We start from the raw sequence: 24,051 nt of genomic DNA on the forward strand, positions 1-24,051 counted from the left end.
CGCCGGAGGACTTCTTTCAGTTTCTGTAATGACAGCTTCCCAGAGAGTAAGATAAGGACACCAAAATGTCAATAAGTGACTCATGTGGTGGCAAACAGGTACAACCAGTTCAAAAATCACTGGAGTCAGTCTTTAATGGCTCTCTAGTCCCATCTATTCAATGTTGTTTGTTAGAGTTATTGCTGAGAATATATATTTTTTACGTATTTATTGTGACATACACCCTGGATAGGTGCAGTGAAATGTATTGTTTTACAGGGTCAGCTATAGTTGTAATATGGCGCCTCTGGAGCAAATTAGGGTTAAGTGCCTTGCACATCAACAGTTTTCATCACCTAGTCGGCTCGTGTATTTGAACCAGCGACCTTTCATTTACTGGCCCAAAGCTCTAACCGCTAAGCTACCTGCGTACCGTGCCAACAGTAAAATGGCATTGTCACATGACTAATTATTTGGTAGGTAGTTTAAATTGTTTTTACAGACTTGCTGGATACTGTTTCTAAGTTAGAAGTAATTAATGGTTTTTACCAGGTTATTATTTTACCAGGTTATTATTTCCAAACTTAAGGTATGCAAAATTATGGTTTTCCCCTGTGTATTTGAATCCTTACAGCCCCAAACACAATGTTTCTGCATATGTTGTCTTCATTGATAATTTTTATGAGGGGAGATGTCTTGAAGCAGTCCTGCACAGGTGCTGAACTCTTTAGGTTCCCTAACTTTGTCTTGAAATACAACCCAGTGTCCTTTTTTAAGCTGGAGCTGTAGCAAATTGTATGAGAAGTGAGCCTCCATTTGGGTGGGTTGGCCTGTCTGTCTCCAGACTCCTGTCAGTCCTCAAAACAGCCTCAGTGGTATTGTGGTAGGCAGTGTAGAGTAAGGGGGAAACACAGGTATCACCTCACCAATCACAGTCGAGAGAGAGTGTAGCTGAGACCAGCAGTCCCCTCAATCAGGGGATAACATGACAAATCTCTGCTTTGATGGATGTTGTCTGCGAGACGCTCATGTTCTGCCAACTGGCCTCAGCACTCGTTCCATACCAGCATTCCTCACTCCTCAAGTCTTCATGTGCAGGAAAACCACATTACCATCAGTCCCTCTCCCTACAGGGAAATAATTTGTCCTGCAAATTGTTTGAAACTGTGATTTGTATCAGGTTTTCAACACCCCAATGTTTTTGATATTGTCTGAAGGCCAAGAATCTCCTCCATGCTCCTTGGGGTTGGTGAAGTTAGTGAGCGGGATCTTTACAAGAACAGTAGCCCATCATTACTTTCTCTACAGTAAGGATGGATTTTATTCATGGTCTCGTACACGGACAACCTTGACTGTTTTTGTTTTATGTTTTCACTATTGTTTTTCTTCTATTTCAGTCCAACTGAAGCTTGGCTAGCTGGCCTAAGTGAGTTATGGTATTGTCAATTAGGAATGATGAAACAGAATCTTTCCACCTGGGGTAGAGCAGGAAGGAGAATTGGTGGGTGGTATGCTGTAGGTCTAAATCGTCCATATAGTTGATGTGTCCCTTAAAAAGAGCAACCAATGCGGAAACCATGGACCATCTTTTGAGAATAGGTGGGACTATCAGTTCACAGCTGCTGACTAGGTTTACTGTTAAAGGAGTAGTACACTATTTTACAACTTGATGTTAGATGGTTCCTCCCCTTGAAAGTAGCCTGTGGGCCAGAAGAAACTGTGATCAGTTTCCTCCTGGCCCAGTTCAGTTTTCTTTAAAGAGCCACTATAAACTACAGCTAAGTTTAGCCACCACCAGCTAAGAGTCAATGGAAGTGAGCATGTTATGAATGTGAGCATGTTTATTTTTTATGGCCAAATCACATTTTAATAAAATCAAACCAAATATGAAGTTGATTTGAATTGCTTTCAGGTGATTTTGATATAATTTTTTTGAAGCATCACATCCAAAAAGCTGAACTGTAGATTGTAGTTAATTTTGGCCCATCAACTACTTTTAAGGTGAGGAACCATTTAACATCAAGTTGTAAAATAGTGAACTACTCCTTTAAAGCAGAACAGTTTTATCAAGCTAAATATTTTCTTTATCAAAATATGTTTAGTATGTGTTGATATCGACTAAGGTGACCTTGTACTGCACCCAATATTTTTATTGCATTCTTAAACAATTCCAATTGAATTAATCTAATCCTCACTGTTTTTCTGTGGAGGTAATTGCCATGTTGGAGATGGTTTGGGTAAGAGCTGCACCTTTTGCCAAAGTCAATGGGCCAACTAGGAGCATGTGGAAGAGCTTAACACATAGCTCCCAGTACTTACTGCATGTGTTCCCGTCTCATTTAAATCAGGGGAAAGAAAGCCACTGAGTTTTATTGATGGAGAAATAAATGTAAAGTTTTTTCGTCTGTGTTGAGGGTAACCCTGGGATAAGTCTTTCTTGGCCCATCTGGGCCCTGGGTGGCTCAGAATCTGGTTGATTGGTGACCTGTAAAATGTCTCTCACAGACAACTTTGATTATTTGGCAAGTGCACATTTACCTCAGTCTGTCCTCTCTCTCCTTCTGAACTCCAATGAAATCAGGGGTGGCAGGTAGCCGAGTGGTTAGAGCGTTGGACTAGTAACCGAAAGGTTGCAAGATTGAATCCCTGAGCTGACAAGGTAAAAATCTGCCATTCTGCCCCTGAACAAGGCAGTTAACCCACTGTTCCTAGGCCATCATAAAGATCAAATAACATTTAAAAAATCAAACTATAACTATCAACAAGACACTAGAGGATAAAATACAGGTTGTCCATTCTGAGTGGAGATAGACTCTCCAATGTGTGGCTCATGTAAATGTGTTTTTATAAAAATGTTGGTGGAAATTATAAAAAGTAGTCCTTGTGCATAGTTGTATTATTTGTTTAACTTTGCAATCGTTGGTTTTTGTTTGACATACAGTGCATTCGGAAAGTATTCAGACCACTTGACTTTTTCCACTTTGTTAATGTTACAGCTTTATTCTAAAATCGATTAAATGTTTCCCCCCCCTCACCAATCTACAAAGAAAGCCCCATAATGACAAAGCAAAAACAGGTTTAGACATTTTTGCAAATGTATACATAAAAAAACCAGGGAAATATCGCATTAACGTAATTATTCAGACCCCTTTAGACAGTACTTTGTTGAAGTACCTTTCGCGGTAATTACAGCCTCGAGTCTTCTTGGGTATGTCGCTACAAGCTTGGCACACCTGTATTTGGAGTTTCTCCCATTCTTCTCTGCAGATCCTCTCAAGCTCTGTCAGGTTGGATGGGGAGCGTCACTGGACAGCTATTTTCAGGTCTCTCTAGGCCTGTTGCGTCAACCGTATAACCGCCATGCCGGCGGTCACGAGTCATGAAGGCAGTCAAATTCCACGTGACCGTTTAGTCACGGTAATTAGGCTTCTCCAAACTCTGATGCTGCTGATGGTCATTAGTAGCCTACCAAACTTGCTAACTGCCTTGTACTCAGCACTCTATTTTCCCCTTCCCCAGTTGTGTAGCTCGACACAATCCTGTCTCGGAGCTCTACGGACAGTTCCTTTGACCTCATGGCTTGGTTTTTGCACTGTTTTTTGTTTTTTGCACATGCTCTGTCAACTGTGGGACCTTATATAGACAGGTGTGTGCCTTTCCAAATCATCATCATCATCAATTGAATTTACCACAGGTGAACTCCAATCAAGTTGTAGAAACATCTCAAGGATGATCAATGGAAACAGGATGCACCTGAGCTCAATTTCGAGTCTCATAGCAAAGGGCCTGAAGACTTATGTAAATTAAGTATTTCTGTTTAGTTTTTTTAATCTAAATTGGCTAACATTTCTAAAAACCTGTTTTCGCTTTGTCATAATGGGCTATTGTGTATAGATGTGGGAAAAATATTTAATCCATTTTAGAATAAGGCTGTGACTTAACAAAATGTGCAAAAAGTCAAGGGGTCTGTCACTGGTTGTGTCGAAAAAGTAGTGCTCCCTATACATTTAATGTGTTTTTCTGCAAAAGGTGAGTAAACTGTTGTGCAAAGAAAAAGTGGGTAAACTGTGTTTACTTGCGTTTACACTCCCACCACACCACTGGTGCCGTTTGAGGGTTGGTGTGGCAATGTTCCCTCTAAAAAAGGGGAGCATTACTGTCACCTTTTAGTCTGCTCTCCAAGCAGGGCTTTGATGTGACCAGGGGGCTGGAATATGTTTCTCCTTTGTTCAAACACATTACATCAGACAGGCATTTGAGCATGGCAAACGCTGCAGATTAGATCGCCATTTGGAAAGAGAGACAGAAGAGAAAGACAACTGAGGACTGTTGTGAAATACTCCCCCTCTCTCTCATTTCAATTTAGTTTTGCTCCTATGTAAAACCAACCTTATCCTAGCTAATCCACATAGACACAGTTGTAAGCATACCACATAATGTGTGTATATATAGGCCTACAATTATGTTATATAAAGGGAGGTATGTACTGTATGAGCATAAAAGTGTTTGATTTTCTGCCCCCAAGGGGCCATAAAGGAATGTCAGCTACTGGAATTACAGCCAATCAAACGCCATCACATAGAAACCCATAAACAGTGAATAACAGAACAAAATCAAATCAAAGTTTATTGGTCGCATACACAGACTTGCAGGTGCAGCAAAATCCTTGTGTTTTTAGCTCCAACAGTGCAGCAATAAAAAAACTATTCACACATAATCCATGAAAATAAAACAGTTATATAGGATGATCAATGACTAGAACACAATATAGACAGTACCAATCAAAAGTTTGGACACACCTACTCATTCAAGGGTTTTTCATTATTTTTTACTATTTTCTACATTGTAGAATAATAGTGAAGACGACATCAAAACTATGAATGCTCAAAACTATGAATACTTTATGGTTACTACATGATTCTATAAGTGTTATTTCATCGTTTTGATGTCTTCACTATTGTTCTACAATGTAGAAAATAGTCAATGAGTAGGTGTATCCAAACGTTTGACTGGTACTGTACATGTAAAGTGCTTGAAACAGTATGTACACATTATTAAATTGACCAGTGTTCAATGACTCTACGTACATAGGGCTGCCGTCTCTAAGTTGGAGGGTAGAGTACCGGGTGGTAGCCAGCTAAAACAGTGACTGAGGTTCAGGGCAGGGTACTAGGCGGAGGACGGCTAGTGCCGACTGTTTAACAGTCTGATGGCCTGGAGTTAGAAGCTGTTTCTCAGTATCTTGGTCCCAACTTTGATGTACCTGTACTATCTCCATGAATGCATGTTGGTGGGGGATGAAAGCAGGCACATGAGAAGCCGTGCCAAGTGTCAGTGCAGCTGTGTTCAACCCTTGATGCCCCCACCACCACACTCTGCCCCTTAAAACAAGATGTAATCCGTTCAGATTCCTTGAAGTCTCAGTGTTTGACAGTGTGTGTGAGTGAGAGGGAGGAATGAAGATGAAAGGGAGGAGTCAGCTGTGGAAACAGACTCACGTGAGATGAGATGGTCACATCAGGGTTGACCGTCAAGTTCAAGCCCACAGTCGCGGGTGGCCTGGAGAGACAACTTCACTATGTGTCTGTCTGTCTCTGTTTGTCTGTCTGTCTGTGTGTTGCTAGGACTTGAATTTGGGACAGGAGGGCATCATACAAGTCTGTCACAGGTGTGTTTATTTTATGTTAGATGTGAACACAGTACTTATTGCAGTAGCTTGAAGAAGGCTTCTAGCTAGTTGTTGTTGAGATGAAATGTTCATTAAATACATGGCTTTTTATGGGAACAGGGACTTGACTGCGCCTCTGCTAGGTGATCAGCTATTTATTGGCCAGCACACTGTCTCCTGTAGGCATATGAAGATGGTTCAGACCTCTGATAAGTTAGTACGTCTCCAATGTTTTGTCTCTTTATCCGCCCCCGTTACTACCTGTTAGAAACGGCTCTCAACACCACCCATGTTGTTGTGCTCTTTTTTTCTCCTGACAAAAAGAATAGTCTTTTTCGTCCTTTGACCTCTGTTTCCATGACCCAGACCAGTCTGAGTGGTTTTAGTGCGGCGGCTGACAATTTGATACTGTTATGCTGTAATGGACAAACAACTTTACTACTGCCGTCTCTGGCGATATTGCTCAGCACCAGATTACCAGATTTCTCTTCCTCTTGTGTAAACCAGTCACATTTCATTTGAGCTGAGGGACGTTTTACAGAGTGGTTAGGAGTAGAGAGGCTGTGTTTGAATTGTTTTGTCCTACTTCAATCCTATGTTATCTTCACCCTCGTCGTCTTGCCCACTCACCCCCCACTCTGCTCTCCATACACCCCTGTTGTTTCTTCATGTTTGACTGGGCCTTGTCAGGGGGTCTACAGGGCGGTCTCGTTGTTTTGGACCAGCTCCCACCCCCCTCCTCTCGCCCCTCCCTCCCACAGTGTTGAGGACGTGTCTGGGTTTCCTCACCCGTCTCACCAGGAGAGATTAGGTTCATCCTCTGGGCTTCTGGGAAGTGCTTTTGTCTCATGTCCCTCTGAGTGGGAGGATATGAGATGACTGCCGACGTGATTTAAGCCCCCCCCATCATCTTCACCTAGGAGGTGTGGGCCTTGGGAATGATCATGAATGTCAAAGCGTTTATATAGTCATCAAGTACAGCTCTCTGCAGAATATTTATTTCACCCTTTACTTTTGTTTCTGTTGCAGATTTAACCCTATGATTGTATGGTACACGTTTCAGAACTCACTACATAGATTAAATTGTTATTTAAAAAATTAAAAAATGTTTACCCTGCTTTCTCTCCCCAATTTCGTGGTATCCAATTGGTAGTAGTTACTGTCTTGTCTCATCGCTGCAACTCTCGTACGGACTCAGGAGAGGCGAAGGTCGAGAGACATGTGTCCTCCGAAACACAACCCAACCTAGCCGCACTGCTTCTTGACACAATGCACATCCAACCCGGAAGCCAGCCGCACCAATGTGTCGGAGGAAACACCATACACCTAGCGACCTGGTCAGCGTGCACTGAGCCCGGCCCGCCACAGAAGTCGCTAGTGCGCGATGAGACAAGGATATCCCTACCGGCCAAACCCTCCCTAACCCGGACGACGCTGGGCCAATTGTGCGCCGCCCCATGGGCCTCCCGGTCGCGGCCGGCTGCAACAGAGCCTGGGCTCGAACCCAGAAATGAAATTGTTCTTTACCGTGTTTGACTGTGTTTTTTTTCTCCCTTCCAGAAGCCGACCTGGTAGCCAGCAGTTTGTCCTGAAGCCCAAGTACTACAACACACACACCACACACTCCCAGACTCGCGTCCAACACCAGCCTGACAGACCCATTCCTCTGACGGTGGAACACAACCCTATCCATGGTGGGTAGCCAACCTCCTTTATCCTATCCTCTTACTGTATTAACTCCTCCTAAGCTCCATAGGAACACGTTTCTCACTTTAGGAAGGTTCGCTACTGGACTGACAGTTGGCTTTATTTCAACTCTACCCACAGATATTAACATCACATGAAATTAAAGCCTTTTTGGAGGCTTGGATTTGTATCTGAAACACCCGGTGATTTAATGTTCTTAACTGACTTGCCTAGTTAAATAAAGGTTCAATTTAAAAAATGTGTCAAGAGAAGCTGAAAAACAGTCATCTTAACTCACAGGGAACAACTATGTTGTCCCAAACCTCTGCTGTCAAATCAGCTCGTATTTACTAAGTGATGATTTTGTGAGTCTGAGGCCTTTCCAGCACTTTGCCAGCCATTGATTCTGTGGTGGTAAGCAAAGTCCTCAAACACATTAAAGATGTTGTTTCACAAATGAATTAGATTTATTAATACAAGTGTCATCGGCTCGGTATTAAGATTTCTGAGCTCTCCCAGGTACGGCATTTCTCCCAGGCACGGCTTTGCTGGCATGGGGCAGATGGGGGACGACTGAACCCGGGGTTTGGAAAGTTCTGTGACAGGGTGACAGTCTCTCTCTACTTTCTCTACTCATTGAGTGAACCGCACGACATCAGCTAGTGTCAGCAGATCCAGCTGAGCCAATTACACTGGTCTGTTTGTTATTTCATGGCTGGTGATTGATCGGGTCGACCATTAATCACTGCCAAACGGACACGGTAGCAGCGCTTTAGTTAGGTCAGTCTGTCATTATTTCTGCATGGGGTTTGGGCTGCGCCCATTTCTCACGTTACGGGAGCCAATGCGATTCCAGCACTGTGCAGTGGCCTGCTCTCCCCCTGTGGAATAGGTTCCTGCTGTACTCTGTGTCAACAGTCATATAACAACAAACACAGCCTAATTGGGTCACTGGTGTTATCCCAATCACTGTGTGGAAGGTGCATTCAAGTTTATATGCTCTTTATTGTCCCACAATGAAAATGGAAGGGAGGACTACGGATATCTCAGACAGCAATGGCCCGATTTTTGACGGAATGTGGGTGAATAATGTGTCTTGCCATAGAGAACCGCCATTTACTAAATTGGCCCAAGGGGGGCGCTCTAGTAATCACTTGAAATTCCAAATTTTGAACAAGCACATCTCCTGTCCCATTTGAGCTTGAATCGTTGTCACTAATTGGGCCAAGGGCGCGGCGCTGCAGGTTGGTTGAAGCCAGATTGGTGATGGTAATTGGAGACGTAGCTTATGGCGAGGAAGAGAACATGAAATGGTATGTTTAGTCCTTCGATGGGTTCTCGACATGAACATCTGTCACATTGTCAGCTGCCTCTAGTCAGATAAGTCACCGAATGTTAAATAGATGATCTTACTCAATGGATAAAAAGCAGCAATTGTTCCTAATGGGTATACACAGTACACAGACACATCTACTGTAATGCTGTACGGGTGTAGGGAATGCAGAGCTTGAAGTTGGGCAGCAATTGGATTGTTCAAATTGCAGCCACAGCGGTAATGGCATAAAGAGTTAAGCATTGCCTGCTGCTCGGCGCTGTCTAAAATGAATTATTAGCCTCATTTTCGGAGGGCAATTTCAGATAAAGGCAGGGAGTGGGGAGAGAAAATGAAATGACAGAGCGAGACGATAGACTGTCACACAACGGAGAACCCCCTCAATTGCTGAAACAACAAGTGCGACAGATGTGAGAGGCCATCTGAGCTGTTGAATACCTGTTATCTGCTCCTCTTAATGCTACTGAATGGCCTCGCGGCCCTCACCATGGAGGATGCATTATCTTCCATTTAACACTTTACTATGGGGCCCACCATGGAGGATGCATTATCTTCCATTTAAAACTTTACAATGGGGCCCACCATGGAGGATGCATTATCTTCCATTTAAAACTTTACAATGGGGCCCACCATGGAGGATGCATTATCTTCCATTGAAAACTTTACAATGGGGCCCACCATGGAGGATGCATTATCTTCCATTTAACACTTTACAATGGGGCCCACCATGGAGGATGCATTGTCTTCCATTTAAAACTTTACAATGGGGCCCACCATGGAGGATGCATTATCTTCCATTTAACACTTTACAATGGGGCCCACCATGGAGGATGCATTATCTTCCATTTAACACTTTACAATAGGGCCCACCATGGAGGATGCATTATCTTCCATTTAACACTTTACAATGGGGCCCACCATGGAGGATGCATTATCTTCCATTTAAAACTTTACAATGGGGCCCACCATGGAGGATGCATTATCTTCCATTTAACACTTTACTATGGGGCCCACCATGGAGGATGCATTATCTTCCATTTAAAACTTTACAATGGGGCCCACCATGGAGGATGCATTATCTTCCATTTACACTTTACTATGGGGCCCACCATGGAGGATGCATTATCTTCCATTTAACACTTTACAATGGGGCCCACCATGGAGGATGCATTATTTTCCATTTAACACTTTACAATGGGGCCCACCATGGAGGATGCATTATCTTCCATTTAAAACTTTACAATGGGGCCCACCATGGAGGATGCATTATCTTCCATTTAACACTTTACTATGGGGCCCACCATGGAGGATGCATTATCTTCCATTTAACACTTTACTATGGGGCCCACCATGGAGGATGCATTATCTTCCATTTAACACTTTACAATGGGGCCCACCATGGAGGATGCATTATCTTCCATTTAACACTTTACAATGGGGCCCACCATGGAGGATGCATTATCTTCCATTTAAAACTTTACAATGGGGCCCACCATGGAGGATGCATTATCTTCCATTTAACACTTTACAATGGGGCCCACCATGGAGGATGCATTATCTTCCATTTAACACTTTACAATGGGGCCCACCATGGAGGATGCATTATCTTCCATTTAACACTTTACAATGGGGCCCACCATGGAGGATGCATTATCTTCCATTTAAAACTTTACAATGGGGCCCAACAGTTAAATCATTTTGAAAGTGAGACCCATGAATAGTGCATGGCGTGATGATTGCCCTTCTCATGGTATGTATTTAAAGTAACTGTCCAGTGAAAATCTCACTTTTAAAAGTAAATATTCTGTTAACTCGTACCCAAATAATGTTGTTGACTCATCCTATTCTCGTACCCTTCAAAACCCGCACCATAAAATTGTATATATCATTTTTTATTTTTTAAATAAAATGCTTAGTGTTTCCTCAAAGAAAATGATGCCATCTCCCTGAGGAGGATGAGTTGGCCAATCAGCGGTCTAGAGGAGGATGAACTGGCCAATCAGTGGTCTACTTGCATGAATATTTTTATTTTGAATTTGACCCCTTTTTCTCCCCAATTTCGTGGTATCCAATTGTTTTAGTAGCTACTATCTTGTCTCATCGCTACAACTCCCGTACGGGCTCAGGAGAGACAAAGGTTGAAAGTCATGCGTCCTCCGATACACAACCCAACCAAGCCGCACTGCTTCTTAACACAGCGCGCATCCAACCCGGAAGCCAGCCACACCAATGTGTCGGAGGAAACACTGTGCACCTGGCAATGTTTCTTAGCGCGCACTGCACCCGGCCCGCCACAGGAGTCGCTGGTGCGCGATGAGACAAGGACATCCCTACCGTCCAAGCCCTCCCTAACCCGGACGACGCTAGGCCAATTGTGTGTCGCCCCACGGACAGAGTCTCTGGTGGCACAGCTGGCGCTGCAGTACAGCGCCCTTAACCACTGCGCCACCCGGGATTGCATTAATTTTTTTAATGACCGGGAAAGGCCCACACAATGTTGTTGTTTGCGTGCGCCCACACCATTCCATCACAAAAAGATGCTTTTTAGCATACTTCATTAACATTTTTGGGAAGGAAAACTATTTCACTTATATTGTAAGTAATTATAGGACATATTTCATGTAAACACTGGGCAGTTACTTTAATGTCATGCATCTGATATTCTGTACATCTGAAGTTATACTCTACTGTGTTGTAAATATTTTAACCTCCTGTTAAACCTCCCAGTGGGTGTCTGCTTAGGTAAATAAGGTTAGATGAACTTGCTGACCTGAAAGTGAATGGCTCCATGTCTGTCTGAGCAGACAGTCTCTGTGCTATTAATGGAGAAGTCTGTAGACACAACAGACTCTGTGGGTCTCTGTGAGTCTGTCTGCGTTTTCCTCCCACTCCCCTCTGGGGCCCTGTGGCTGCAGTCCTCAGGCAGCCCCAGCCTGGCCACACAGCTACAAATAACCCCAGTCCACGTTGATTTAACTCCAGTGTGAGACCACCAGCAATATGGCCAGACATCAGAGAGATAGAGACGGAGAGGAGGGAGGGAAGACCGAAAGAGAGAAGGGACGATAGGGAAGATGCATTCCTTTTTATGACCTCTACTGTATCTGTACAAGGGCACAATAGAACCCCATCCCCTTCTGTCTTCTGCCATTTAAAAAAAAGAGTCAAGGCACAAAAAGGTTTTCTCCATATTGCGAAACACTTACCCGTAGATACCCATGTCACAGTGAATGGCCTCTCAGGCCTTCGGCTCCAAATTAGTAGGGACGTCACTGTTGGTTTTAGCCCAGTATGCGGTGGTGTCGGTGTGCTGCCTGCCTGCTTGAGTAGCAGACAGGGGAGAATGTTTGTGCTCCTAAATCGCCCACAGCCTTCCTGTCAGCCCTGTCCCACGCGACAGACAGCCTGTCAGCAGCTAGCTATGGTGCCGTGTCTGGGAAAGCCATTCTTCCCGTCTGTCCCTCAGCTCTACCACACAGACAGACAAACTAGGTTCCAGGCTCTGTGCTGTATACCATCGCGCTGGAAGGCTACACTTGGCCTCGGAGACTGCTGCCCCCCCCCCCCCCCCCCCCCCCCCCCATACGGGGACACATTGGACTCCTAGAGGTTCACCAGGGGGCTCAAAAGAAGACTCTCTTTTCTCTTGGGGACTCGCTCTCTCCATACCCCCCTCCCCATCCCTCCATTCTAGCCCCCCTGTGTGTTCCCCGCTAAATGATGTCTGTGTTCTCTCTAAGGCGCCCCTCCAGCTTCTCTCTCCATATGCTCCACAGAGCTGGGGACGTCTGCCGTGCCGTGCGAAGGACCCGCTTGCACACATTTGGAGGCAGAGTAGGGATGGAGGGAGGGCTGCTGGGGGTTTGAAGGAGGACATGTTTCATCACTGCTGTGGCCAGGGACTCTGTGCTCCGAGCCATGTGAGAGTGGTTAAGGCTTGTGTTGAACATAGTGCAGGGGAAGAGCTGTCAGACAGCAGGCACAGAGCCCTCTATAGATCTCTATGTGCTGGGGAATGTGATGTGTTTCCAAGGCCTCTCCTGTCCATACATCTCCATACCCCCTGACAGTGGTTATACCCAGGCCTTCACTGAATGAAAGTGCTTGTGGTGGTAGCATAAGCACCCAGAATCCCCAGAGCGTAAAGAGCCACAAACTACTGGGAGGTAATGGCCGAATGAAGCCCAGCCCCCAGGGAGAAGCCAGAACGCTTGAGATGAGATGAGGTGATGGATTGAAACCGCCATAATACGGCGATTGCCAGAGTGCAGAGAGACTGAACTGAGTGAGAGGTGATGTCTGAAAAGTGACACGCCACTGGCTGAACTCTGGGTAGTCTGGCGCGATGGATGGTGCAGTGTAGCAGACTCAGAAAGCCCTGGTGTGACATGGGGGATTATACTGCAGGTAAAGAATGCAGGACCTTTCGGCAGGCAGCAGCAGTTTGATGGAGAGGTTGATGGTTTGTGTGTGGATCCCTACCAGGAGCCAGAGGCTGAGCCTGATATGTCTACAGGGTCTTAAAGGAGCAGAGCAGGTTGTTAAAGCCCCCCCCGTCCCGTCAGCTCTCCCATGCCAGACTCTGTCAGAGCAATACTCATTCCTACATGGAAATGACTGACAGAATAGACTTTCTAAACTCTTTTAAATACTATGTCTACTATGTATATGGTACAATTGGCTCACATTTAAAACCAGCTGTCTATTAGTCTTTGGCTTTTGACTACATCGTATTAATTCCACTTTTATATCGACCTATTTCCTTCACCTTATAGCAAATATTTTCGGCAGCCCAAAGCCTCTAATCCAGTGGTTTTGCCTGCTCTCTGGTTTAGAGGAAAAGCCCTCTCTCCCTTTGGCTATGCTCCCTGCATCTCTGCTCTGTCTGGTGTGAACAGCTGACAGCCGCAGACGAAACGTTGAGCTCAGGAGTCTGGGGTTTGGGGGAAGTTTGGAACGGCGGGGGGGTTGCCAAGAAGTAAAGAGGAGACGTAGAGAGAGACGTTGGTGCAGGGAAAAGTAAGAAGTGAAAGGGAGAAAACAGGGAGGGAAGCTGTGGAACTTTCTATAGAGACTTGTGTCACTGGATGCAGAAAAGTAGAAAGGGTCAAGTTGGAGGATAGTCTGGGAAGGGATGCGGTTGACCCTGGACAGATGTTTGTGGTCAATACTCTTCTCTCTGTCTCACTAGTCTCTCTCTCTTTCTCTGTGTCTGTCTGTCTCTGTGCCTGTCTGTGCCTGTCTGTCTCTGTGCCTGTCTGTGCCTGTCTGTCTCTGTGCCTGTCTATCTCTGTGCCTGTCTGTCTCTGTGCCTGTCTGTGCCTGTCTGTCTCTGTGCCTGTCTGTCTCTGTGCCTGTCTGTCTCTGTGCCTGTCTGTCTCTGTGCCTGTCTGTGCCTGTTTTTCTCTGTGCCTGTCTGTATCTGTGCCTGTCTGTTCCTGTCTGTCTCTGTGCCTGTCTGTCTCTGTGCCTGTCTGTGCCTATCTGTCTCTGTGCCTGTCTGTCTCTGTGCCTGTCTGTGCATGTCTGTCTCTGTGCCTGTCTGTCTCTGTGCCTGTCTGTGCCTGTCTGTCTCTGTGCCTGACTGTATCTGTGCCTGTCTGTCTCTGTGCCTGTCTGTCTCTGTGCCTGTTTGTCTCTGTGCCTGTCTGTGCCTGTCTGTCTCTGTGCCTGTCTGCCTCTGTGCCTGTCTGTCTCTGTGCCTGTCTGTCTCTGTGCCTGTCTGTCTCTGTGCCTGTCTGTCTCTGTGCCTGTCTGTGCCTGTCTGTCTCTGTGCCTGTCTGTCTCTGTGCCTGTCTGTGCCTGTCTGTCTCTGTGCCTGTCTGTCTCTGTGCCTGTCTGTCTCTGTGCCTGTCTGTGCCTGTCTGTCTCTGTGCCTGTCTGTCTCTGTGCCTGTTTGTCTCTGTGCCTGTCTGTGCCTGTCTGTCTCTGTGCCTGTCTGTCTCTGTGTCTGTATGTCTCTGTGTCTGTATGTCTCTGTGCCTGTCTGTCTCTGTGTCTGTATGTCTCTGTGCCTGTCTGTGCCTGTCCGTGCCTGTCTGTCTCTGTGCCTGTCTGTCTCTGTGCCTGTCTGTGCCTGTCTGTCTCTGTGCCTGTCTGTCTGTTTCATATGAGGGCTGGGTTTGGTGTTGAGGGAGGGGAGAGGATAGGGGGAGGATAGGCGAATGGGCGGGCGGACAGGCGGGTAGACTCGTATTCTCTCAGTAACGTGGGCAGGCGTGACTGCATCCTAAAGTGAGAGAGAGATGATCTCAGGAGGACACACAGCAAAGCATTTTGGGGGGGCGTTCTTTCAAATAGAGGTGCCAAAGTCCTTGAAAATGTGCTGGGTGGGAGACAGGAGGGAAAGGGAGGGAGAAAGGGGTATGAGCAGAGAAGCCAGGGCCGGACTAGGCTGCCATGCCCACTCTATCCGTCTTGGAATAAAGCATGGCATCTGCCAATACCCACCTCTCAGGGAACTTGACGTTTGATGAAGAATTGGATCCCAGAGTTTTGTTGGCTGAACTCTCTCCCTCCGTTTTTTCTCTTCCCCCTCCTCATGTTTCAGAGACGCCACCGGATTTAGGAGCAGTTGGAGAGAGAGAGGGAATGAAAGAGAAAGAGAGACAACCGTAGTATATGTGAAAAGAGGACAACAGTCGTTTCAGTTGTTGTTTTGACTGAAACTATTTGTTGGTGATCGTTCGTGACAGGCAGACAAAGTGATACTAACTAACCAATGGATACGAGACTGACGAGACTCTCCCTTCTCTCCCTCTTCTTTCTGCTGGTGTGCTGTGCATCCCGGCTGGCAGTGGGGAACCACACAGGCCGGATCAAGGTGGTCTTCACACCCACCATCTGCAAGGTGACCTGCACGGGGGGCCGGTGCCAGAACAACTGTGAGCTGGGCAACACCACCACCATCGTCAGTGAGAACGGCCATGCCGCAGACACCCTCACCGCCCCCAACTTCAGAGTAGGTGAGTGATCTCCGGTTCACCTTATCACCCCTCACCGTCTGTTTCCGTCCTGTGCTCATCTGATGTGGTTGCTGCCTTGTGTCTGGTGCATGATGGGATAGAAGGCATCTGAATTTCGGGTGGTTATTATGCTGTGTGTGTTTTAGGGCAATACAATGAGATCTGTCATGTACGTTCTATTGTCTCACACTGTCTGTGTTCTGGATGAGGTGTGAGGCTATTTGGATGGTTCATGTTGACATTACTGCGTTTTCGAGCATAACAGTATAGTATCTGACACACATCGTATATAACATGTCCTAATGACCGTTCAATGCAGGAGCACAATAGGTGGGTGTTGCACAGACCCTGGAAACGTCTCGTTAACCTGCCTCAGTCCTTATAAGGAGCTCACCGCTGTCTGCCGTATCCTGTTCTTGACACAGACATGTGGGAAGACCCAAAGAAGATGAATTCCTGTCTGACTCAGCAGCAGACACAGATATGAGAGGTCTCGCTCTGGTTCTGTGACGCACGGTCAATGTGGCCATCCCTATAGAGTCAGCATTCATGATGCATATTGTACAGTTTGCCGTTGTTGATTGGGCCGTAGTAAAAAAAAACGAATTCTAGCTCTTCACTATGTGTTGTGTTACTCATTTTGTGGTTGAAGATACTTATTTTAATCATCGCTAAATACCTATATTTTGTGAAGTGAATGCACATTTTGCAGTATAGGTGTAGCGAATGTAGCAGTCTTTTCCTGCTCTGTTGTGAATCTCTGCAGCCAAGGGTCTGTCTGTGTGACTGTCTCTTTAAATGAGCGCACCTGGAGTAGTGTCAGTCTAATGTACCTGTCGAGACCTGCAATCTGTCCCAAGCCTGCTCTCCCCTCCCCGCTGAGAGCCAGGAGAGCTGTGAGATAGCGCACGTCCTGAGCTTGGAAAGGGGAGCGCTGAGTTTTATTCACGGTGTGCAGGCCGTCTCCAGCAGCAAAAATATAATAAATTCTGTGTTTGTTTATCATAACTGAGTGTTGAAAGAGGAGGAGGGAGAGTGTTGCTTCATTATAAGAAAAGGGGGGGGGATGTGTCCCTGCTTGCAAAAGGGTGTTGGCCAAATAACACGCTTACCAAGCCCATAACAAGCTTTAGTTGTTTTGTGCTTTAGAACACTTTCATCCAAGGTGAGGTGCAACTGTAGTTTTTACCCACTTAACACTGTACCAAATGCCACTCTGCTGTTGGAGGCTCTGCGAAGGAACATTTTACTTTACAGTCCAGTGGAAAGAGGTTTATTAATCGTGGTGGATTGTGCTGCGCTGTTATTACCACATTTTGTGTAATTAAAACACAATGCATCTATTCAGAATATGAATGGGAATATGGTTGGGGACAACAAAGGTGTTGAGGTGAGGGAGGAAAAAACCCGCTGGTGATTTAAGCATCCGTCTGATTTCCCATTTTTCTCCGCATTTCTTCTGGGCTGCTGTCCTACCTAGTCAGCGTTCAGGTCTGTAGGGCTGGTGGTTCTGGGCTGCTGTCCTACCTAGTCAGCGTTCAGGTCTGTAGGGCTGGTGGTTCTGGGCTGCTGTCCTACCTAGTCAGCGTTCAGGTCTGTAGGGCTGGTGGTTCTGGGCTGCTGTCCTACCTAGTCAGCGCTCAGGTCTGTAGGGCTGGTGGTTCTGGGCTGCTGTCGTACTTAGTCAGCGTTCAGGTCTGTAGGGCTGGTGGTTCTGGGCTGCTGTCCTACCTAGTCAGCGTTCAGGTCTGTAGGGCTGGTGGTTCTGGGCTGCTGTCCTACCTAGTCAGCGCTCAGGTCTGTAGGGCTGGTGGTTCTGGGCTGCTGTCCTACCTAGTCAGCGTTCAGGTCTGTCGGGCTGGTGGTTCTGGGCTGCTGTCCTACCTTGTCAGCGTTCAGGTCTGTAGGGCTGGTGGTTCTGGGCTGCTGTCCTACCTAGTCAGCGTTCAGGTCTGTCGGGCTGGTGGTTCTGGGCTGCTGTCCTACCTTGTCAGCGCTCAGGTCTGTTGGGCTGGTGGTTCTGGGCTGCTGTCGTACTTAGTCAGCGTTCAGGTCTGTAGGGCTGGTGGTTCTGGGCTGCTGTCCTACCTAGTCAGCGTTCAGGTCTGTAGGGCTGGTGGTTCTGGGCTGCTGTCCTACTTAGTCAGCGCTCAGGTCTGTAGGGCTGGTGGTTCTGGGCTGCTGTCCTACCTAGTCAGCGTTCAGGTCTGTAGGGCTGGTGGTTCTGGGCTGCTGTTCTACCTAGTCAGCGCTCAGGTCTGTAGGGCTGGTGGTTCTGGGCTGCTGTCCTACCTAGTCAGCGTTCAGGTCTGTCGGGCTGGTGGTTCTGGGCTGCTGTCCTACCTTGTCAGCGCTCAGGTCTGTAGGGCTGGTGGTTCTGGGCTGCTGTCCTACTTAGTCAGCGCTCAGGTCTGTAGGGCTGGTGGTTCTGGGCTGCTGTCCTACCTAGTCAGCACTCAGGTCTGTAGGGCTGGTGGTTCTGGGCTGCTGTCCTACCTAGTCAGCGCTCATGTCTGTAGGGCTGGTGATTCTGGGCTGCTGTCCTACCTAGTCAGCGCTCAGGTCTGTAGGGCTGGTGGTTCTGGGCTGCTGTCCTACCTAGTCAGCGCTCAGGTCTGTAGGGCTGGTGGTTCTGGGCTGCTGTCCTACCTAGTCAGCGCTCAGGTCTGTAGGGCTGGTGGTTCTGGGCTGCTGTCCTACCTAGTCAGCGCTCAGGTCTGTAGGGCTGGTGGTTCTGGGCTGCTGTCCTACCTAGTCAGCGCTCAGGTCTGTAGGGCTGGTGGTTCTGGGCTGCTGTCCTACCTAGTCAGCGCTCAGGTCTGTAGGGCTGGTGGTTCTGGGCTGCTGTCCTACCTAGTCAGCGTTCAGGTCTGTCGGGCTGGTGGTTCTGGGCTGCTGTCCTACCTAGTCAGCGTTCAGGTCTGTAGGGCTGGTGGTTCTGGGCTGCTGTCCTACTTAGTCAGCGCTCAGGTCTGTAGGGCTGGTGGTTCTGGGCTGCTGTCCTACCTAGTCAGCGTTCAGGTCTGTAGGGCTGGTGGTTCTGGGCTGCTGTTCTACCTAGTCAGCGCTCAGGTCTGTAGGGCTGGTGGTTCTGGGCTGCTGTCCTACCTAGTCAGCGTTCAGGTCTGTCGGGCTGGTGGTTCTGGGCTGCTGTCCTACCTTGTCAGCGCTCAGGTCTGTAGGGCTGGTGGTTCTGGGCTGCTGTCCTACTTAGTCAGCGCTCAGGTCTGTAGGGCTGGTGGTTCTGGGCTGCTGTCCTACCTAGTCAGCACTCAGGTCTGTAGGGCTGGTGGTTCTGGGCTGCTGTCCTACCTAGTCAGCGCTCATGTCTGTAGGGCTGAGGATTCTGGGCTGCTGTCCTACCTAGTCAGCGCTCAGGTCTGTAGGGCTGGTGGTTCTGGGCTGCTGTCCTACCTAGTCAGCGCTCAGGTCTGTAGGGCTGGTGGTTCTGGGCTGCTGTCCTACCTAGTCAGCGCTCAGGTCTGTAGGGCTGGTGGTTCTGGGCTGCTGTCCTACCTAGTCAGCGCTCAGGTCTGTAGGGCTGGTGGTTCTGGGCTGCTGTCCTACCTAGTCAGCGCTCAGGTCTGTAGGGCTGGTGGTTCTGGGCTGCTGTCCTACCTAGTCAGCGCTCAGGTCTGTAGGGCTGGTGGTTCTGGGCTGCTGTCCTACCTAGTCAGCGCTCAGGTCTGTAGGGCTGGTGGTTTTGGGTTGCCACATTACCCTCGGTCGCCGATGGAGACAGCCCCTCCTCTCCTGCAGACCAACTCTGCTCGACATGCATCTGGAAAGAGAGCTTGACCCAGCTGCACAGTTTACTACTGTACAGTCTGCAGTCTGGCAGTTTATATAACAGTCTCATTTGGTTTCCATATCAGCTCCTTACTGATGAGGGAATTAAGTTTCTCCCTCGCTTTCACTCTCTCTCTCCCTCTCTCTCTCTCTCGCTTTCTCTCTCTCATTTCTCTCTCTCTCTCTCTCTCTCTCTCTCTCTCTCTCTCTCTCTCTCTCTCTCTCTCTCTCTCTCTCTCTCTCTCTCTCTCTCTCTCTCGCGTTCTCTCGCTCTCTCTCTCTCTCTCTCTCTCTCTCTCTCTCTCTCTCTCTCGCGTTCTCTCGCTCAGGCTTCCTTATTAAAGATGGCCATTTAGGGTCCGATTAAACAAAAAGTCAAGATGGAGGGAAGTATTTTCAACATTCTTCTATCTGTTCTCTTCATACAACACCTCTACAAATATGTTCCACTTTGGGAAAGAGGTAAAGAAAGAAGCCGACTGATTTTCTCGGCTCTCGATTCCATTAATTTCCTAATTCCTTGGGTAACCTGTTCAGTTTTTACAGAGGTGATGAGGGCTGTTGACTTTGGTTGGAGGTAGTTGTCTGGAGGCCTATGTGTCTGGGTCCTGTATGAGACTTGATTAATGAGCATTACACAGTAATAGTGCGTTTAGGATTTCACTGTTCCAAAGGAGTGTAATCAGGTGTTTGGTCAGTGCCTAATTGAAAGCATGTGGCTCCCGGGGAAGGAAAAAAGTCTGCAGCCGTCTCTCTCTCTCTCTCTCTCTCTCTCTCTCTCTCTCTCTCTCTCTCTCTCTCTCTCTCTCTCACTCTCTCTCTCACTCCCTCTCTCTGTCTGCCCTGTAAAGGAGAATGCCAGGTATTTAACCGAAACACTTTCACTGAGTTTTATTAGCTCCCTTCACTCCCACGTACGCAAGTTGTGGCTGGGTGATCGTCTGGTGGAGAATATAACCTGTAGCTATAGAGGAAAGGGAGAGTTCAGAGGTTGCCAGTGGTTGGAGCATGCTGGGGAGTTTATGATCTGTGCAGCACCAGTCTGATATGGAGCTGGAGATGACTGGAGTTGACTAATCCTCTTGTAGCTGTCATTTCCTCCTTTCATTAGTTTATAATCACCACACTGTCATTTTTTTCCCCTCCCTCCATGTTTTTTTCTTCTTCGTAGATTTTTTTGTTTGTTGTCATCCCTACCTGGCAGTCAGGAAAGCGTGGCACTGTATTTACAGTCTCAGTGGACAGGTTGCCTGCGGTGGAGGGGGGGGGGGGGAGCGATGGGGGCTTCTCCGGCTGCCAGAGACTGTGCCCGCAGTAAACACCAGGCGCTAGCCTCTATCGTGAGTCTAGGATTGCCTCGTCTGGGCCAACCTGCCTTACTGCTCTAACCACTAAGTGGGATTTTTTCTGTGATGTGCCAGACACCGCGTCTTAAAATCTCATTAGGCACCCAGGGGACCTGCACTATGCTGCTGCTGACCCAGCCTCATCTAATCACACTGCCTAGGCCCGTGGAGGGAGCACAGCAGCCTGCCTTAATGAACAACCTCCAGAGCTCCGGTCCTCACTCTCTTTCACTCTCTCACGCTCCACTCCTCAGTGGACGAGGAGGAAATTAGTCAGCGTGTATGTGCTTGTTTTTGTTTGTGCGTGGGTGTTCACTGTCCACCAGGTGAAATTAAACCTTTTTATTCTGTGTGGTAGTCAGAGGAAATATCTGGCGCACATAAGACTGTGGCTGATTTTGGGACTATGGTCACTCTTTCTGACTGATTTAAATGCAGGTTAGCGTTTTTTTTGTCATGAATCTTGTTCTGGAGGATGCTCTGCAGTGTTCACGCTCTGGCACTGTCACAAAGTCATACAATCTGATTTTAAACCTAACCTTAACTCTTACCATACTGGTAACCCTAATGCCTAACCCTAACCTTAACTCTAACCATACTGGTAACCCTAATGCCTAACCCTAACCTTAACTCTAACCATACTGGTAACCCTAATGCCTAACCCTAACCTTAACTCTAACCATACTGGTAACCCTAATGCCTAACCCTAACCTTAACTCTAACCATACTGGTAACCCTAATGCCTAACCCTAACCTTAAATTAAGACCAAAAAGCACATTTAGTTTTTCATGAATTTTTACAATATAGCCAATTTTGACTTTGCAGCTGGCTTATCTAAGGGGAAATCGCTCAGTTCTGCCTCCAGGACAAGACTCAAGACAATAAACGTCAACCTGCTGAATGAACTCAAAGGCAGTTCAGATTCTTAAAAATGTTTGCGTGATCATAGAACCAAACCATTTCCCCTTTGTCACTGGTGTTTTGACATTGCTGTTAAGTGTTATCCTCAGAATAAATGTATGTGTTCTCAGTGCCACCTGAGGTTGGATGAGGAAATGTACATAGAAAGGAACAAAAAAATTATAATTTTAAAACACTCCAAAATAACTGTCCGACGATGTGTGGATTTAGTTTCCCTTGAATTCTATCAGAGGTGAGTCAGATTAGGTCTGATAAGGTTAATGGTTGTTTGAAACAATGTCATGTCCCTTCCCATCCTGTGATGTTTTGCCACACAGCTTCAGTAGCTTGTTTCCTACCCACAACAAGATGAGTGTGTAACCATTGTGGGTTTAGAGGTGATAGGGGGGCTGGTTTTGGGGTGCCATTCTCCCCAGTAATCAGTCCATAGTGTGATGATCTCATTAGCCTCTGGGAACCACAGCTATGGCTTCTGGTTAGGCCTCTGACATCACACCGGACCCTTTTGATCACTCGACTAAGCATACCTCTCCTTAATGTCAATATGTCTTGTCCATTGCTGTTCTGGTTAGTGTTTATTGGCTTATTTCACTGTAGAGCCTCTAGTCCTGCTCACTATACCTTATCCAACCTATTAGTTCCACCACCCACACATGCAATGACATCTCCTGGTTTCAACGATGTTTCTAGAGACAATATCTCTCTCTTCATCACTCAATACCTAGGTTTACCTCCACTGTATTCACATCCTACCATACATTTGTCTGTACATTATACCTTGATGCTATTTTATCGCCCCCAGAAACCTCCTTTTACTCTATGTTCCAGACGTTCTAGACGACCAATTCTCATAGCTTTTAGCCGTACCCTTATTCTACTCCTCCTATGTTCCTCTGGCGATGTAGAGGTGAATCCAGGCCCTGCAGTGCCTAGCTCCACTCCTATTCCCCAGGCGCTCTCTTTTGACGACTTCTGTAACCGTAATAGCCTTGGTTTCATGCATGTTAACATTAGAAGCCTCCTCCCTAAGTTTGTTCTATTCACTGCTTTAGCACACTCTGCCAACCCGGATGTTCTAGCTGTGTCTGAATCCTGGCTTAGGAAGACCACCAAAAATTCAGACATTTTAATTCCAAACTACAACATTTTCAGACAAGATAGAACTGCCAAAGGGGGCGGTGTTGCAATCTACTGCAAAGATAGCCTGCAGAGTTCTGTCCTACTATCCAGGTCTGTACCCAAACAATTTGAACTTCTACTTTTAAAAATCCACCTCTCTAAAAACAAGTCTCTCACCGTTGCCGCCTGCTATAGACCACCCTCTGCCCCCAGCTGTGCTCTGGACACCATATGTGAACTGATTGCCCCCCATCTATCTTCAGAGTTCGTGCTGCTAGGCGACCTAAACTGGAACATGCTTAACACCCCAGCCATCCTACAATCTAAACTTGATGCCCTCAATCTCACACAAATTACCAATGAACCTACCAGGTACCTCCCCAAAGCCTTAAACACGGGCACCCTCATAGATATCATCCTAACCAACTTCCCCTCTAAATACACCTCTGCTGTCTTCAACCAAGATCTCAGCGATCACTGCCTCATTGCCTGCATCCGTAATGGGTCAGCGGTCAAACGACCTCCACTTATCACTGTAAAACGCTCCCTGAAACACTTCTGCGAGCAGGCCTTTCTAATCGACCTGGCCGGGGTATCCTGGAAGGATATTGATCTCATCCCGTCAGTAGAGGATGCCTGGATATTTTTTTTAAATGCCTTCCTAACCATCTTAAATAAACATGCCCCATTCAAGAAATTTAGAACCAGGAACAGATATAGCCCTTGGTTCTCCCCAGACCTGACTGCCCTTAACCAACACAAAAACATCCTATGGCGTTCTGCATTAGCATCGAACAGCCCCCGTGATATGCAGCTGTTCAGGGAAGCTAGAAACCATTATACACAGGCAGTTAGAAAAGCCAAGGCTAGCTTTTTCAAGCAGAAATTTGCTTCCTGCAACACTAACTCAAAAAAGTTCTGGGACACTGTAAAGTCCATGGAGAAAAAGAACACCTCCTCCCAGCTGCCCACTGCACTGAAGATAGGAAACACTGTCACCACTGATAAATCCACCATAATTGAGAATTTCAATAAGCATTTTTCTACGGCTGGCCATGCTTTCCACCTGGCTACTACTACCCCGGACAACAGCACTGCACCCCCAACAGCAACTCGCCCAAGCCTTCCCCATTTCTCCTTCTCCCAAATCCATTCAGCTGATGTTCTGAAAGAGCTGCAAAATCTGGACCCCTACAAATCAGCCGGGCTAGACAATCTGGACCCTTTCTTTCTAAAATTATCTG

General features: G+C 47.0%; 1 protein-coding gene across 6 annotated transcripts in view; it reads left to right on the forward strand.

Moving 5' to 3' along the window:
- LOC109888965 (latent-transforming growth factor beta-binding protein 1) overlaps positions 1-24,051 on the forward strand; it is a 138,054-nt gene that overhangs the window by 24,092 nt on the left and 89,911 nt on the right. For all 6 annotated transcript variants that reach the window (XM_031823465.1, XM_031823468.1, XM_031823471.1 and 3 more), the window contains exons 4-5: positions 7,208-7,341; positions 15,464-15,631. In XM_031823465.1, the coding sequence (XP_031679325.1) occupies positions 7,208-7,341; positions 15,464-15,631 (302 nt within the window). The remainder of the gene's footprint in view (positions 1-7,207; positions 7,342-15,463; positions 15,632-24,051) is intronic.

This window comes from Oncorhynchus kisutch, linkage group LG4, assembly GCF_002021735.2.
Source record: "Oncorhynchus kisutch isolate 150728-3 linkage group LG4, Okis_V2, whole genome shotgun sequence".
Taxonomy (NCBI): Eukaryota; Metazoa; Chordata; class Actinopteri; order Salmoniformes; family Salmonidae; genus Oncorhynchus; species Oncorhynchus kisutch.